Source organism: Mytilus edulis, chromosome 8 (assembly GCF_963676685.1).
Source record: "Mytilus edulis chromosome 8, xbMytEdul2.2, whole genome shotgun sequence".
Taxonomy (NCBI): Eukaryota; Metazoa; Mollusca; class Bivalvia; order Mytilida; family Mytilidae; genus Mytilus; species Mytilus edulis.
Genome location: NC_092351.1, coordinates 69,023,249 through 69,041,735, shown reverse-complemented (window position 1 = coordinate 69,041,735; position 18,487 = coordinate 69,023,249). Strand labels below are relative to the sequence as shown.

Sequence of the window (18,487 nt, the reverse complement as noted above, 5' to 3'; positions counted from 1 at the left end):
ACAAGCATTTTTCTAGTTTACAGACAATAGATCTCTCTGAAATTGTACTACAAAGTTTCTTACTACAAAGGTAAGGCTGGCTCAAATCATTGAGCAAATGGGAGCAAATAAGGGGAAAAAACAAGGGTTTTTCTGGTTAATGGAGGTAATCCAATTCCATTTTATGAATACTGTTATATATATGTTTGATTACCTCCCTTACACTGCTTGAAAATTATGTATTTTAGAAATGATGATTGTCTTGAGATGATAAGCTGTAATTTTGTTTTAGAAGTTACTAATATGAGGCAGGCATTACCTGTGAATGGGGACGAAGTTTGTTTAAATTATTTTTTTTGTATTTTAAATATTTGTTAAAAAAAAAGATACGGAAATACCGTAACGTTTCCGATTTTGGTTCTGTTGTTAGGGATTTTACTTGTGACGTTATTTAAGTTATGACGTCATGTTCAATGTAAACAAAGAAACGCAATGCATCAGGTAGGCCTAACTTTTATTCATACCAAAGACAAAGAATGATTAAAAATGAAATATCGGTATTGTGTTCCTTGAGTTCCTATATTTTACTAGACTAATCAAAGTCTCACGACAACAAGACTGGAAGAAGGAAGTAGAGTTATGTGTTCTGCGCAGATCCGGAAATTAAAAAACACGACAAAAAAAAAATTGAACGATTTTCCAATGAAAAATTCGGGAAATTTTCCCGATTTTTTATTTATTTTTTTTTTTTTTTTTTTATTGAATTTTCTACTGTAATAGGGGACTTTGTCCCCATATTAATTAATATTTTAACCATGACTGTATGTCATTTTATATTTTAATATTTTATGATGTATTTAAATGAGTAGTATTACAAACTGAATTAGAAATTTGAATTGAAATTATTTTTGGAATACAGGAAAGGGGGAGGTAAAAAAAAAATTGGAGAGGGGGTGGGGGGAACAATTTTTCTCATTTCAGATTTCAGAAATAAAAAAAAAATTGGAGGGGATTAATACATGTAATATTCAACAGCATAGTGAATTGCTCAAAAGCAACAAAAAAATTATTTAAGTTCATTAGACCACATTCATTCTGTGTCAGAAACCTATGCTGTGTCAACTATTTAATCACAATCCAAATTCAGAGCTGTATCAAGTTTGAATGTTGTGTCCATACTTGCTCCAACTGTTCAGGGTTCGATAATTATCATCTGGTTGGTAATTGTCTGGAATATTATTAATAATTAAAATAAACTGTAAACAGCAAAAAAATGTTCAGCAAAGTAAGATCTCCAAATAAGTTTCTATGACCAAAATTGTCACTGACCCTTTAAAGAAAATTTTTAACAATTTGTTCATCTAGTTTGCTTACTTTAAAAAATCTTCTTCTTTGAAACTGCTGTATCAAATTCAACACATTGGGCTGAAGGAGTTTCAGAGTATTTAGTATAAATTTTGTATTTTATTTCCTTGTAGATCAAGAAACATAGCCACTATGGCTAAAATGAAACATAGGAGTAACATGTATTTTTTGCTCTTGAAGAAAATGTTACACTAATCAAGAACATTTAGATAGAATTTTTAAGCCATTAATTAATTTATATTGAAAAGCAAAAATAATTATTGAGAGCCTCTTGTTTCAGTTGCTTTGAGTAACAGGAAAACTATGTTTGTTAGCTAGAATCAACAAAGACAAAGATAAACATCCAGTCAACAAACAGGAAGTGTTAACTCAAAATAACAGAATCATGAATAACATAGGGGTGGAATCATGAATAACATAGGCGTAGAATCATGAATTACATAGGGGTATAATCATGAATTATATAGTGGTAGAATCATGAATAAAATCCAGTCAAAGTCATATTTATGGTAGAAATGCTCATAAGATGTGATTAGTGCCATAATATTGGCCAAGAAAATTAAGTTTTACAAAATCATGTAATTTTTGCTTTAGAAACATATATAATGCCAAAAATAAATTTAAATTGTTTGATGTTGCCTACCTACTTGCATAACTACCTTCTTTAGCATACCCGAAAAAAATTTGACACAAATCAGTTAAAATGTTTTACAAAGATTTTTTTTGGCTTTTGCAAAGATTTCTTGTCTAAAACATATAACTTATGTTGTTGGTCATGAAATTAAAATTAAAAAGGCAACATCATAATAGTTCTTTCAAATATTATTCATTTCAAAGGAGTAGGTCCGGTAAGGACCGATTTTGGCCTCAAATTTCAGGTTCATCTGACGAAAGATTTTGACCACTTTTTAAACACTTAAGTGTCTATTTTATTTGAATTAATTAGTTTATGTGAAAGATTTTAACAGATTTAGTCATTAAAAACGATCGGATTCAAGCTCAAATATGAAAAATCTACCTAATATGCCAAAAAATGTCACTTTTCAGATGGTTTTTGGTAAAAATGAAAGTGGCCGCATCCGTGTTCATCCTCAACCTTTATATATGTTATGTATTATCATAAAATACAACTTACATTTCAATATTAAGGATGAACACGAATGCGGCCACTTTCGTTTTACATGAAAACCGTCTAAAATTTAACTAAAATGCTAGAATTATGAGGATTTTAGTAATTTAGCATGACTTAATGGTGCTAGTACCGGATATATGTGCATTGTATTGTCAAAAACAGCCCATATTTATGTAGCAGAAGCATTCTACTGTCCAATAAATAAATAAAGGTTTACATTTTAACAATTTTGTAAAACTGCTATATTTTGGGGCCAAAAAGGGGTCTTACTGAACCAACTCCTTTAGAGTGGAAAGGTAGCAGAATTTAGTTTTGTGTTCAAAAATTATAAAATAATAAAAATTGCACACCTACATGTGAGTGCAAAATGTTGAAAATATGGGATTATAAAACCCCAAATGTTAGAGGTGTTAGTAAAGCCAGATATTATGATAGAATTATTGAGTTTGCTTGCTTTAATTTTTGTATCACAAATATTGTAGATATTCCCTGTCAATGAGTCATGCTAGACTTAGTCTGAGAAGTGAAATAACAGTTGAAGATGGTTTAATGGCTATTTGGATCTATGAAGAGTCCTTAACAGAAAGATTAGGTACATAAAGTGGGCTAAGTAATAAGGAAATATTATAGGAACCGATAACAGTGTTCAAAAATGAAAGTCTTTCTAGAACCTTACTTGAATAGAAATGAAATAAACAGAGGTAGTCCTCATATCAGACAACATCATTTAAGGAAAAAAAAGGGATTATGTAATATGATTTTTTTATAAAACTCCTGGATCTCTTATACTTTCAAAAAAACAAAAAGGGTATTCACAAAAAAATGCTTGACAATTTTTTTTCAAGAATATAGTGCAATTTGATATATAATTACTATGAAAGCTTTGTTTGGTGCAAATCTGAACATTCTTTTCATGATAATTTACTTTTCATTATTATCGGTCAAAAAAATTCATTTGAAAACCAGCCTGATATTCATATAACCATAGCGGGGGACCTCTGTGGTCGAGTGGTTTAAGTACTAAGTAGTTACTACTGTAATCACTAGCCATTCAACACTAGGGTTGTGAGTTCAAACCCCACTCGGGTGGTTAATTGAATAGGATTCTTAGTTTTCCTATCGACGGTCATGGTTTTCTCCAGGCACTTCGGCTTCCTCCACCAATAAAAACTGGCTGTCACAAAAGAAGCCCAAAAGCGGTGCTTAAAAGTGGCGTTAAAACACCTAAAATTAAATAAATAAATATAACCATAGATTAACTTAATAAATATGCAGGCATACAAAGTTCTATTGTATAAGGATACATGTTTTCCAAATCAACATGTTATCATTGTCAACTAATTCAGATAAAAAAGAGTATAAAGAGAAGTGGTCCGAGAACACAATTGTCGTCCCTTGATTTTTGTTGTTCACGAATATAGTCCCTAGTGTTGACAGTGGGTTACTTGCCATCTATTTTATACCTCCATGTTTAATGCCTCAAATTGCAAGTAGGGGGTGAAATTACACTGTAAAAAAATTTGGGTCCAGAATTTTAAATGAAACTTTTACAGTGTGTTGTACTACTTTTGGGACAAATTATATCAAAATTATAGAAAACTTCATTGGCTCTAAATCAAAATATGGACAATTTTATGTTTAGGGCGTCTTGAAAATTTTTGACAGCTTCCGAAGTGCTAATTTTTAACTTTTTTCAGCTGGACCAAATCACTAATTTCCTTTAAAATTCTAGACCCAATTTTTTTTACAGTGTAATTTCACCCCTGAACTTGCAATTTGAGGCATTAAACAAGGAGAAATAAATTTGGAAGGGGTATAAAAATTAATGGCAAGTAACCCACTGTCAACACTAGGGACTATATTCGTGAACAACGAAAAATCAAGGGACGACAATTGTGGTCCAGGACCATTTATTAATTATATTCTGAAACAATTAATAAAAAGGGTACCAGTTACTAAGGTTGTACAAAACTCATTTAAGTTGTGATTGCCAATGAAGCTCTTTTTCTGAAGAACAAACAACTACATGTCACTGTATACCTTTCAACTATGAGTAAAACATACTTTATGAATCCATACCATAAAAGGCCCATGTATGCAGACATGTGACAGAGTTGTCTCCACAACTGGAGATTTGGAAATTTTTATCGAAGTATGCAATCTCTGCTTGAGCTACATTGTCAATTTTGGTAGCACTACTGAACAGTGGTGTTGAATGGATTTTTGTGACTTTTCTCGTGGGTAGCTGTCTCCATATGTATGGTCAAGTCATTAGGGTCACCATAGTCAGCTTTGCAAGAAGTGTGGTAGGCATAAATATATTTGAGTTCATAAAGACATTTGTCTTTGAGGTTCAGTAATATAACTGTTCAATGTTTTCAACAGCATCAAATTAAAGTTAAATTTATACAACTTAATCTTTGTCAGTATTCCACTTTTAATCATCCAGGCTTGTGTCTTAACTTGCTAGTTGATCACCAGGTAATAGCCAATACTATTTAATTGCTGTATATACAGTCTAATCCTTAACACCTTCATTGATTACTCGAGGCTAATTACCTATTTACCTTTTGACACAAAAGCAATAACAGGAAATTGTAACTTCCGTTTTTCTCGGACTTTTACTATATCAATTTTGAGTTTCTCTGTCAGTATCAATTTGGTAAAAAATCACAATTTGAAAATTTCTATGGAGATTTGCATTGATATGGGAGATAACTCTGCCACAAGGCAGAAATATCAATGAAAATTGATACAAAATTATAACTTTACCACTTCTATTCAACTGAATGTATTGATTCTTGATATTCTAGCCGTCTTTATAGTATAACAAACAACTCTTAAGGTGTTTTCATATGTTTTATCGATTTCATAATTCATAAGTTGACCATTTATTAGATTTTTCAGCATGTTAAGGAGGTTTGGAATAAGTGTCAAATGTTCAGACTTCTTGATGTTTTTCCATATGATACAAGGTAAAATATTTTGCCCCATAACATCTATTTATATTTTAGCATAAGACTTCATAGCTCATAAAAGGTCATTTGAAAAAATGTAAGCAGATTCTGGATTATCTATTTTTTAACTTGAGACCTAAATAATACCAATGTAAGTATAAGGTAAAAATCCGAGTCAGCCTTTTCCCGCCATATTTTATAAATCAAATATCTCTTAAAAGGAGCTCCATGACCTATCAATATTGTTTTAGCTTATTTTGATCCTCAACTAATATTCTTTCAGCTTATGAATTTCGAATTCTTGAATTATTTAATTTTACCTTAGATCACCTAATTATATATATATATATACGTACATCCATCAGGTAAAGAATCTCAGATTGAATAAAAGTAATTAAGCAGATATTCTTCTTTTTGTGGTTTAAAGTTTCTTTAAACAAGGTAGCTGCTGAAAAAATATAATTTACAGATATAAACAATACCAAATATTCACATTTTTTTTCAAAATGGTCACGAAGCCATAAATTTGCAATTTCTTTAATGAAAAGTTAAAAAAAAAAAAAAATACCCATAACATTTCATTTTTTTACCGGATTTTTGTGAAAAAATGTCGGTTATTAATTTGGGGATGTACGGCGGGCGGTCGGGGGGCTGGGCGGTCGGGCGTCAACCAAATGTTGTCCGTGCATTTACTCATGAACCGTTCAACCAAAGCTTTTCAAATTTTAATATGTTGTTACAGACAACAAAATGAAGGTCAAGTTCAATAATGACGATTTTGACTTTTACCGTTCAGGAGTTATGGTTCTTGAAAGATGGAAAAATGGCATTTCCAGTCGTGTCCGTGCATTTACACATGAACTGTTCAACCAAAGCTTCCCAAATTTTAATATTTTGTTACTGATGACAAAATGGAGGTCAAGTTCAATAATGACGATTTTGACTTTTACCGTTCAGGAGTTATGTTTCTTGAAAAAGTGAAAAATGGCTTTTCCAGTCTTGTCCGTGCATTTACTCATGAACTGTCCAACCAAAGCTTTTCAAATTTTAATATGTTGTTACTGATGACAAAATGGAGGTCAAGTTCAATAATGTCCATTTTGACTTTTACCGTTCAGGAGTTATGGTTCTTGAAAGATCGAAAAATGGTGTTTCCATTCATGTTGTTGCATTTACTCATGAACCATTCAACCTAAGCTTTTCAAATTTTAATATGTTGATACTGATGACAAAATGGAGGTCAAATTTGATATTGACGATTTTCACTTTCACCGTTCATCAGTTATGGTTCTTGTGATATTGGCAGGACACAAATAAACGTTAATAAATCCGGTTTGCTGTCGTTGTGACAGCCTCTTGTTTACATTTCATCAGCAGAAGATTGTATATTATAGTCAAATACAAACTTAAAACCCCATCAAAGTATGTTATTTTACAAGAATTTTAAGAAAATCAACCCAAAACTGACAAAAAAGACTCATTTCTGCAGAGTTATCTCCCTTTCCAATGTTAATTTCCTTAAGAAATTAAAAATGCTGATTTTAAGTTTTCCTCAAGTTAGATTTTATGGGACTTTTTCTGTGTATATTTTAGGCTTAATGCTATATAGATTAGAACTAAAACATTTTCTGTTGCAATTAGTTTGAGGTTCAAACTTAGTTTGACTGGACTATAATGACAATCTGTAAAATCAGTTGTAAAGAGCTGATGTGTATGAGATTTTACTAGATTTATTTTAATTATAGGTCATTCATTACTGAGTCTTCAGCCCTGCCCACATGTTCAGCATGACAACAAACACCAGTTCTTTGGAAAAGAGGTTTGTATATTTAGTGATTGTTACAAACATTTCTGTGTAAATGAATCCTTATAATGGTCACATCCATCGATATCAAGAGTGTTAATGTTCCCTTATAATGGTCATATCAATCAAGAGTGTTTATGTATCCTTATAATGGTCATATCCATCAAGAGTGTTAATAAATCCTTATGTAACCTTATAATGGACCTATCCATCAAGAGTGTAAATGGTCAATATCATATCCTTTGAAAGTGTTTATGTATCCTTATAATGGTCATATCCATCAAGAGTGTTTATGTATCCTTATAATTGTCATATGTATCAACAGTGTTAATGAATCCTTATAATGGTCATATCCACTAAGAGAGTTAATGAATCCTTATATTGGGCATATCCATCAAGAGTGTTAATGTATCCTTGTAATGGTCATAACAATCAAGAGTGTTAATGGTCAATATCATATCCTTTAAGGGGGTTCGCGGGTCTAAATCATTTATACAGGATTTCTCTATATTTTTCTATAAATGAACTTTATCTTATAATTAACAAAAAAATAAAATAAAAAAGTGGGGTCACCGTTCATTTGCGCTCACAATCTGCCTTCGAAAGAAGCATACATTTTTGTAAAGGTGGTTTGTTTCTGTTGAAGTAATAGGAGAAATAAAGGTAATATGGAAAAAAAAGAAAGAAATTTATTACAGAAATCGCTCAAATTTTACAATAATTTAGTTTATTTACAGCTTATATGGAAATTATATTAAAAAATATAGGTCACCTATGAGTTAAAAAAGATATTTCAATTTTAAAGCCAAAAAATGGCATTTTTCCACAAAAGGGAGATAATTTGGAACTTTTTCAATGATGTATACATTTTAAAAGTCATCTGGGGCCAACACGAATTGTTTGTTTTGAATGATTTTTGTACCATATGATAAGTAACAACTACAAAAGGTAACAAATAAAATTTGAAATGAAAAACAAATATTTATTTTTTTTCTGAAATTTTTATACCCTCGAGCCTCCTTAAGAGTGTTTATGTATCCTTATAATGGTCATATCCATCAAGAGTGTTTATGTATCCTTATAATGGTCATATCCATCAAGAGTGTTTATGTATCCTTATAATGGTCATATCCATCCAGAATGCTTATAAATTTTAATGGTGTAAGCATCAACAATGTTAATGAATCCTTATAATGGTCATATCCACCAAGAAATTTAATGAATCCTTATAATGGTTATATCCATTAAGAGTGTTAATGAATCCTGATAATGGTCATATCAACCAAGAGTGTTAATGAATCCTTATTATGGTCATATCCATCAAGAGTGTTAATGTATCCTTATAATGGTCATATCAATAGAGAGTGTTAATGAATCCTTATAAATGTCATATTCATAAAGAGTGTTAATGAATACTTATAATGGTCATATCCATCAAGAGTGTTAATGTATCCTTATAATGGTCATATCCATCAAGAGTGTTTATGTATCCTTATAATGGTCATATCCATCAAGAGTGTTAATGAATCCTTATAATTGTCATATCCATCAAGAGTGTTTATGGTCAATATCATATCCTTTAAGAGTGTTAATGTATCCTTATAATTGTCATTTCAAACAAGAGTGTTGATGAATCCTTATAATGGTCATATCCATCAAGAGTGTTAATGAATTCTTATAATGGTCATATCCATGAGAGTTCTAATGTATCCTTATAATGGTCGTATCCATCAAGAGTGTTAATGTATCCTTATAAATGTCATATCCTTCAAGAGTATTAATGAATCCTTATAATGGTCATATCCATCAAGAGTGTTTATGTATCCTTATAATGGTCACATCCATCAAGAGTGTTAATGTATCCTTATAATGGTCATATCAATCAAGAGTGTTAATAAATCCTTATAATGGTCATATCCACCATGAGAGTTCTAATGTATCCTTATAATGGTCATATCCATCAAGAGTGTTAATGTATCCTTATAATGGTCATATCCATCAAGAGTGTTAATGTATCCTTATAATGGTCATATTCATTAAGAGTGTTAATGAATCCTTATAATGGTCATATCCATCAAAGGATGCATTAACACTCTTGATGGATATGACCATTATAAGGATTCATTACCACTCTTTATGAATATGACATTTATAAGGATACATTAACACTCTTGATGGATATGACCATTATAAGGATACATTAACACTCTTGATGGATATGACCATTATAAGGATTCATTAACACTCTTTATGAATATGACATTTATAAGGATACATTAACACTCTTGATGGATATGACCATTATAAGGATACATTAACACTCTTGATGGATATGACCATTATAAGGATTCATTAACACTCTTTATGAATATGACATTTATAAGGATACATTAACACTCTTGATTGATATGACCATTATAAGGATTCATTACCACTCTTTATGAATATGACATTTATAAGGATACATTAACACTCTTGATGGATATGACCATTATAAGGATACATTAACACTCTTGATGGATATGACCATTATAAGGATTCATTAACACTCTTTATGAATATGACATTTATAAGGATACATTAACACTCTTGATGGATATGACCATTATAAGGATACATTAACACTCTTGATGGATATGACCATTATAAGGATTCATTAACACTCTTTATGAATATGACATTTATAAGGATACATTAACACTCTTGATTGATATGACCATTATAAGGATTCATTAACACTCTTTATGAATATGACATTTATAAGGATACATAAACACTCTTGATTGATATGACCATTATAAGGATTCATTAACACCCTTTATGAATATGACATTTATAAGGATTCATTAACACTCTTGATGGATATGACCATTATAAGGGTACATTAACACTCTTGATGGATATGACCATTATAAGGATACATTAACACTCTTGATGGATATGACCATTATAAGGATTCATTAACACTCTTTATGAATATGACATTTATAAGGATACATTAACACTCTTGATTGATATGACCATTATAAGGATTCATTAACACCCTTTATGAATATGACATTTATAAGGATACATTAGCACTCTTGATGGATATGACCATTATAAGGATTCATAAACACTCTTGATTGATATGACCATTATAAAGATTCATTACCACTCTTGATGGATATGACCATTATAAGGATTCATTAACTCTCTTGGTGGATATGACCATTATAAGGATTCATTAACACTCTTGGTGGATATGGTATTGACCATTAACACTCTTGATGGATATCATATTGACCATTAACACTCTTGATGGATATGACCATTATAAGGATGTATTAACAATCTTGATGGATATGACCATTGTAAGGATGTATTAACAATCTTGATGGATATGACCATTATAAGGATGTATTAACAATCTTGATGGATATGACCATTGTAAGGATACATAATGGTCATATCAATCAAGAGTGTTAATGTATCCTTATAAATGTCATATCCATCAAGAGTGTTAATGTATCCTTATAATGTTTTATTTCCATCAAGAGCTATTAGTACTTTTTAAGTTTTTAGCTCATCTGGCCTGAAGGTCACTTGGCGTCAGGCATCCGTTGTCGTTAACTTTTACAAAAATCTTCTCCTCTGACACTACTGGGCCAAATTTAACCAAACTTGTCCACAATCATCATAAGCATGATAAGGGTATCTAGTTTTAAAAATGTGTCCAATGACCCGGCCAGCTAACCAAGATGGGGGATTTGGCTAAAAATAGAACATAGGGTAAAATGCAGTTTTTGGCTCTGAAACCAAAGCATTTTGAGTAAATCTGATGGGTGATATAGTCAATTTTAAACAATTTTCATAAATTTATTAAATTTTTGTAAATTTTTTCAAAATATTTCCCACTGTAACTACTGGGCCAAGTTCATTATAGATAGAAATAATTGTAAGCAGCAAGAATGTTCAGTAAAGTAAGATCTACAATGACATCACCATCACTAAAACACAATTTGTCAGGAATCCATCTCTGTCCTTTGTTTAATATGCATAGACCAAGGTGAGTGACACAGGCTTTTTAGAGCATCTAGTTTAAATTGTCTGATACATTGCTGATATAAACCTTAATAAAATTTTGATTAAAATCAGGCAAAATTTTGACTTTTGATTGCAATGCAATTTTTCAATTAATAAATATTTTCAAGGGACCATTCTCTTTTTAAAATATAAATCAGCACTAATTTTTAGAAAACAAAGTTTTGTGTCATATATTTATGTATTTGTGGGTGGTCGCAGAGGCATTGTCTGTAGACAATTAATTTAGTTTAAGTGAATGAATCTGTATGAAATTTTACAGCAAGGTTCAATAACATAAAAGAAAATTTGGGATTGATTTTGGAGGTTATAGTACCAACAGTTCAAAAATTAACGGCCAAAAACAAGCATGTTTGTTGTTTCCTGACAATAACTTGTGTGTTAGTGTATGGATCTTTGAGGCTGAGATTCAATTTGGGGGTAATTGCCCTAAACGTTCAGGAATTAATGGCCAAAAACAAGCATTTTCTAGTTTCCACACAATAACTAGTTTGTAAGTGTATGGATCTCTCTGAAATTGTAATGCAAGATACGGATCTCTCTGAAATGGTAATGCAAGACAAGATACCATACCACAAATGGAAGGCTGGTAGTGAGTTTGGGGGTAATTGCGTCAATGATTCAGGAATTAGGGGCCAAAAAGGGGTAAAAAAAAGCATTTTTCTAGTTTCCAGGCAATAACTTGTGTTTAAGTGTATGAATCTCTCTGAATTGAGTTGGGGGTCATTACTTAAAGGGGGAGGGGAATATTTTCATAATTTTTTTGTGTTTTAAAAATAAAAATGAATTTTTGCATTGATTATTTCTGATTTTATACATTGTATATAAAAGCATAAAAAACTGATGTGGCTGGCATGAGATACACACCAAACATGATGTGTAAATTATTACATGAAGTTTTGTGCGATAGCACATTATTGTGCAATAGCAGGAAATCATCAATTACATAGTATTCCTCAATATCAAGAAATCTTCAATTGCATAGTATTGCGCAAGAGCAAGAAATCTTCAATAACACAGTATTGTGCAATAGAAAAAAAATCTTCAATTGCACATTGTTGCACAATAGCACGCAATCTTAAAACGCACAGTATTACCCAATTGCAAGAAATCTTCAATTGCATAGTATTGAGCAATAGCAAGACATATCCAAATGCACAATACCAAGAAATCTTCAATTGCATAGTATTGTGCAAACGCAAAATCTCATTAGATTCTGTAACAACCAGCAATTCAGAGAGGTGAACAAGATCCATTTGGTGAACAAAGACTGAACAAGCACATATAACATATTTAAAGATTGTGGTACATTTGTGTTGAGCATAAACAGTTTATGAATCAGATGTTGTATTCCATTTGAGCTCACCTGGCCCACAGGGCCAAGTGAGCTTTTCCCATCACTTGGCGTCTGGCGTCATTGTCTGGCATCATTGTCTGGCGTCGTTAACTTTTACAAAAATCTTCTCCTCTGAAACTACTGGGCCAAATTAAACCAAACTTGGCCACAATCATCATTGGGGTATCTAGTTCAAAAAATGTGTCCGGTGACCCGCCAAACCAACCAAGATGGCCACCCTGGCTAAAAATAGAACACTGGGGTCAAATGTAGATTTTGGCTTATAACTCTGAAACAAAAGCATTAAGAGAAAATCTTAAAAGGATTAAATTGTTTATCAAGTCAATATCTATCTGTCCTGAAATTTTCAGATGAATTGGAGAACTGGTTGTTGGGTTGCTGCCCCCCAATTGGTAATTTTTACGAAATTTTGCCGTTTTTGGTTATTATCTTTAATACTATTATAGATAGAGAATAACTGTAAACTGCAATAATGTTCAGCAAAGTAAGATCTACAAATGGGACAATATCCCTAATGCGCCTTGAAATGAGGAACTCAAAAGTCACGTGTAAACAAAAAATCTCTGTGTAGTGATATTTGACACATTTCTATGATAAACAAATGACTGAGCTGAACCATTTGTGTTAATTTAGAAAGTAAGGGAACACAGAATAAATGTATAAAAACTATGGAGCCATTAAATCTGTTCAAAGTATGAAATTTTTAAAGAACTTATTGTGTCAAAAATGGGATTTTTTACCATGAGGAGCCACATCGCAAAAGAATACTCGGGGTTAGCTAATTTACGGAAAAATAAATCACACTTCGTACCCCGAAATGTCTCAGCTTCGAAACAAGCCATCATACATATACAAGTTTATGATATGGGCTGAGCAACAGAAGAAAACGTTACCATTACCGCCTATGTAGAAACAATTGCGCATATTGCCCCAAATAAGTCAACATGACAAAAATGCACATAGACCAAGGTGAGCGACACAGGCTCTTAAGAGCCTCTAGTTTAGATGAACCCAAGGCCAAGTTTATTTTGTGTCAGAAACCTATATTATGTCAATCCAAATTCAGATGTGTATCTAATCACACATAACTGCTATCAACAGAAGATGCTCTACCAACAGACAGACAAACTAACAAATGCCTTGTATTTCTATGTCTCCTGCTACACATATCAATGGAGACAAAAATGTTAATCTTCAACGAGTACAAAATTATTTAAAAATATTTTTTTTCCAGAATGACCATATGATGAGACAATTCCATGTAAATCTCATTAGATTCTGTAACAACCAGCAATTCAGAGAGGAGTGAACAAGATTTATTTGGTGAACAAAGACTGAACAAAGCATATGAACATATTTAAAGATGGTGGTACATTTGTGTTGAGCATAAACAGTTTATGAATCAGATGTTGTTGTTTTTTTAAAGAACCCAAGGCCAAGTTTATTTTATGACAAGTAGACTTGACTTGTCTGTTATTCATTTAATAGCACGATTGGAGATATGGAATTGAAAGAGAATCTTTACCCTTGGTTGAAAGGGTACACTTATGAAGTTTGGCTAGTTGTGGATGTTTCAGTCCTTCTTTGTCTCGCTTGATGGATTCAAAAAGTGAGACATAGGTATGCTGTTTCTGGCCTATATGTTTGTGATAAGGTCTAGTTTATGGTGAACCACTAGTGGTAAGTCAAAGATATTTGGAATGCATTTGTATTAGTATTTGCAGATCTCATTTAAATGGATATTATTTTGCCCTGCCCACTCGGTGATGGTCTATTGACTTTGAAACTTTTGCTTAATTTTCATGTATTAGCTTGTGATTAGGTTGGTTTATGGTGAACCACTAGTGGTAGGTCAACGATACTTGGTATGCAGTTGTATTAGCATTTGCACATCTCATAATCATGGAGATTATTTGACCCTGCCCCCTCAGTCATGGATCTGCTTACCCTTCGGGAGCACCTGAGATCACCCCTAGTTTTTGGTGGGGTTCGTGTTGTTTATTCTTTAGTTTTCTATGTTGTGTCATGTGTACTATTGTTTTTCTGTTTGTCTTTTTAATTTTTAGCCATGGCGTTGTCAGTTGTTTTAGATTTATGAGTTTGACTGTCCCTTTGGTATCTTTCGTCCCTCTTTTAATGACTTTGAGATTTTGCTTAGTTTACATGTATTAGTTTTTGTTTAGGTTTGTTTAAAGGGAACTACTTATGATAAGTCAATAGTATTTGGTATGCAGTTGTATCAGCATTGGCACATCTCATTTCCATTAAGATTGTTTAACCATGTATCTTCAGTCATAGTTCATTGAATATTTGCAAAATACAGGTTAAAGTGTTGCTATTTTAATTTTAACATTTGCATTATTGAAATTGCAAAAAAGCGAGACATATTTCTGTGATAACAGTTTATTAAGTTTTTTAATCTGGATTTTAAAGACGACTTCAGTTTTAGACTAATGAAATCAAAATCCAGTCATGGTTCAATGATTCCCTATATAATCAACCAAATTTTTCCCACGAAAAGGGGGCCCAGGGCCCCCTGGATCCGCCTATGATTCTACTATCCAATAAATAACTTAAAGTTTACATTTTAACAATTTTGTAAAACTGCTATATTTTGGGGCCAAAAAGGGGTCTTCCTGGACCTTTTCCTTTCAATTTTTGGCTTATATCTCAACTTAACAGCAAAACTGTCAGGAATAAACATGAAGAACAAGTCAAGGTCTAACTCCTATGTAATTTTCATAAGACATAAGACATTTTATTTCACTAAAGCCCCCACATGGGGTATGTTAGTACAACATTTTTTAACAAACAATAAAAGTGTGAACATATTTACATTAGAACAAAATGGTTAACAAAGGTGCAATAATAGTATATATATAAATTAATACAAATATTTGACAGGAAGTACAAATTATAGTAACATGATTAAGCACATGTATTAAAAGGTTTTAATTAACACTTTTGCAAAATTTTGCTATTCCAGTAAGTGTAAATAAATCTGATGTATTCATCAATTCTTTAAATTTTAAAACATTTGGGTTTTTACATATATTTAAAGGTAAAAATTTAGCTCTTACATTGTTGAAAAAGGTACATTTGAATAAGAAATGAAACTCATCACCAAGTTCATTAGCATTACAAAGATTACAATGTCTTTCAGATCTATCAATATTAAAAAATCTGCCCGTTTCAATGGGCAATTTATTACTAAGGCAACGGAATTTACATAAATACATTCTTAGATCAGATGGTAACACCGATAAATATTTCTCAAAACAAAAATCAGATTTGTATATTCTGTAATTAAGACATTTTGCAGAATTCATAACATTATTACTCCAGTTCAACATAAATTTATCACTTAAACATTTCTTGACATTCTTACTAATATTATCAGATTTAGCAATTATTTGATCATCCCACATCAAATTAAATCCACATTCATATAAAGTATTTTTAATTTCTAACAACCATTTCAGAAAAAAAATGATAAATCATGTTGGAGTTATTGCCCTTGAAATATCAATTTTACAATTTTTTTGAAATTTTTGCTTTTTATCATGAAGACTTAATAGATTAAGCGAAATTTTTAAAGTGTACAAATGACAAGAGCAATAAGATGGAAAAAATGTGAGTTATTGCCCTTATACAATGATTTTTATACGACCGCAAAAATTTTAATTTTTCGTCGTATATTGCTATCACGTTGGCGTCGTCGTCGTCCAAATACTTTTAGTTTTCGCACTCTAACATTAGTAAAAGTGAATAGAAATCTATGAAATTTTAACACAAGGTTTATGACCACAAAAGGAAGGTTGGGATTGATTTTCAGAGTTTTTGTGTCAATATTTTAGGAAATTTTAGGGGCCAAAATGGGCCCAAATAAGCATTTTCTTGGTTTTCGCACTTTAACTTTAGTTTAAGAAAATTGAAATCTATGAAATTTTGACACAAGGTTTATGAACACAAAAGGAAGATTGGGATTGATTTTGGGAGTTTTGGTCCCAACAGTTTAGGAATTAGTGGCCAAAAAGGGGCCCAAATAAGCATTATTCTTGGTTTTCGCACCATAACTTTAGTATTAGTAAATAGAAATCTATGAAATTTAAACACAAGGTTTATGACCATAAAAGGAAGGTTGGGTTTGATTTTGGGAGGTTTGGTCACAACAGTTTAGGAATAAGGGGCCCAAAGGGTCCAAAATTGAACTTTGTTTGATTTCATCAAAAATTGAATAATTGGGGTTCTTTGATATGCCGAATCTAACTGTGTATGTAGATTCTTATTTTTGGTCCCGTTTTCAAATTGGTCTACATTAAGGTTCAAAGGGTCCAAAATTAAATGTAGTTTGATTTTAACAAAAATTGAATCCTTGGGCTTTTTTGATCTGCTGAATCTAAACACATACTTAGATTTTTTATTATGGGCACAGTTTTCAAGTTGATTCAAATCAGGATCCAAAATTATTATATTACAGTAAGTATTGTGCAATAGCAAGAAATTTTCAATTGCACAGTATTGCGCAATAGCAAGAAATCTTCAATTGCACAGTTTTGTGCAATAGCAAATATTTTCAATTGCACAGTATTGCGCAATAGCAAGAAATCTTCAGTTGCACAGTATTGTGCAATAGCAAATATTTTCAATTGCACAGTATTGCGCAATAGCAAGAAATATCTAATTTCACAATAAAAAGAAAATTTCTTCAAACATTTTTTTGAGAGGATTAATATTCAACAGCATAGTGAATTGCTCAAAGGCAAAAAAAATATTTTAAGTTCATTAGACCACATTCATTCTGTGTCAGAAACCTATGCTGTGTCAACTATTTAATCACAATCCAAATTTAGAGCTGAATCCAGCTTAAATGTTGTGTCCATACTTGCCCCAACTGTTCAGGGTTCAACCTCTGCGTTCGTATATAGCTGCGCCCTACGGAGCATCTGGTTATCCATTTGTTTTTGTCTTTTTTACAGGTACTATGATAGAATGACTGAATGAACATTTTAATATTTAAAAAGTACAACCTGAAATATAACATTATAACAAACAATTACATTCATATATACAAGTCATTTTCAGCCAGCCAAATAGGCTTATGATGTACATAGTTTTCATTTTTGATTACTATGATAGATAGAGAGAAATCAAAAAAGGATAAATTTTAAGCACAATGAAATCTACAAGTACAAATAAGCCAACCTGTCAAAATCATTAATTGAACCTTTCTTATTTTGTTTTGAAGATGATTTATACAATACCCATATTTATAGAAACCATAAAAGATGAAGATAAATTCTAAATATAGTAATAATATATCAGCTGAAATCAAAGGGTGTTGCTAAACGGCGGAAACGGAATACGGAACAGAAAACGGAAACAGAAAGAATTAACATCTTTTCTTTTTGGTTATTTTATCTACATAGGCATGCTTTATACAGTATTACACACGTGTACAAGACACAAACAGAGAAATAAATAAAAGATTTTAAAGCATAAGGAGTATTGAAATAATTACAAGGAGATGATGAGACTATGTTTAAAACTGAATATGTGATAAGGCCATTTCGTACGTTGTTCCTGTGATTCAGGATAGTCTGTTCGACTGTCCTTTAAAAAAAAGTTTGATCAATGTCAATAAGATAGCAACCAAACAACACAAAAAAAATCTCTATAGGCATAAAAAAATATTGACATTCGATTCTATAAATAGGTTGTGAAGAACTAAATTTTTTGGGAAATCCTTTGCATCATTTTTTTTTCTTTTGTTTCTTTTTTAATTGCCTTGAATCAAGATAAGTGATGTG

General features: G+C 31.5%; 1 protein-coding gene across 7 annotated transcripts in view; it reads left to right on the top strand.

Moving 5' to 3' along the window:
- Positions 1 to 14,082, top strand: part of LOC139486850 (minichromosome maintenance domain-containing protein 2-like) — an 87,497-nt gene extending 73,415 nt beyond the window's left edge. For 6 of the 7 annotated variants that reach the window (XM_071271916.1, XM_071271914.1, XM_071271917.1 and 3 more), the window contains 3 exons: positions 2,959 to 3,068; positions 7,179 to 7,252; positions 13,912 to 14,082. In XM_071271916.1, the coding sequence (XP_071128017.1) occupies positions 2,959 to 3,068; positions 7,179 to 7,252; positions 13,912 to 13,986 (259 nt within the window). In that variant the 3' untranslated portion in view covers positions 13,987 to 14,082. The other variant, XM_071271918.1, reaches the window with a different exon arrangement.
- The last annotated feature ends 4,405 nt before the right edge of the window (positions 14,083 to 18,487 follow it).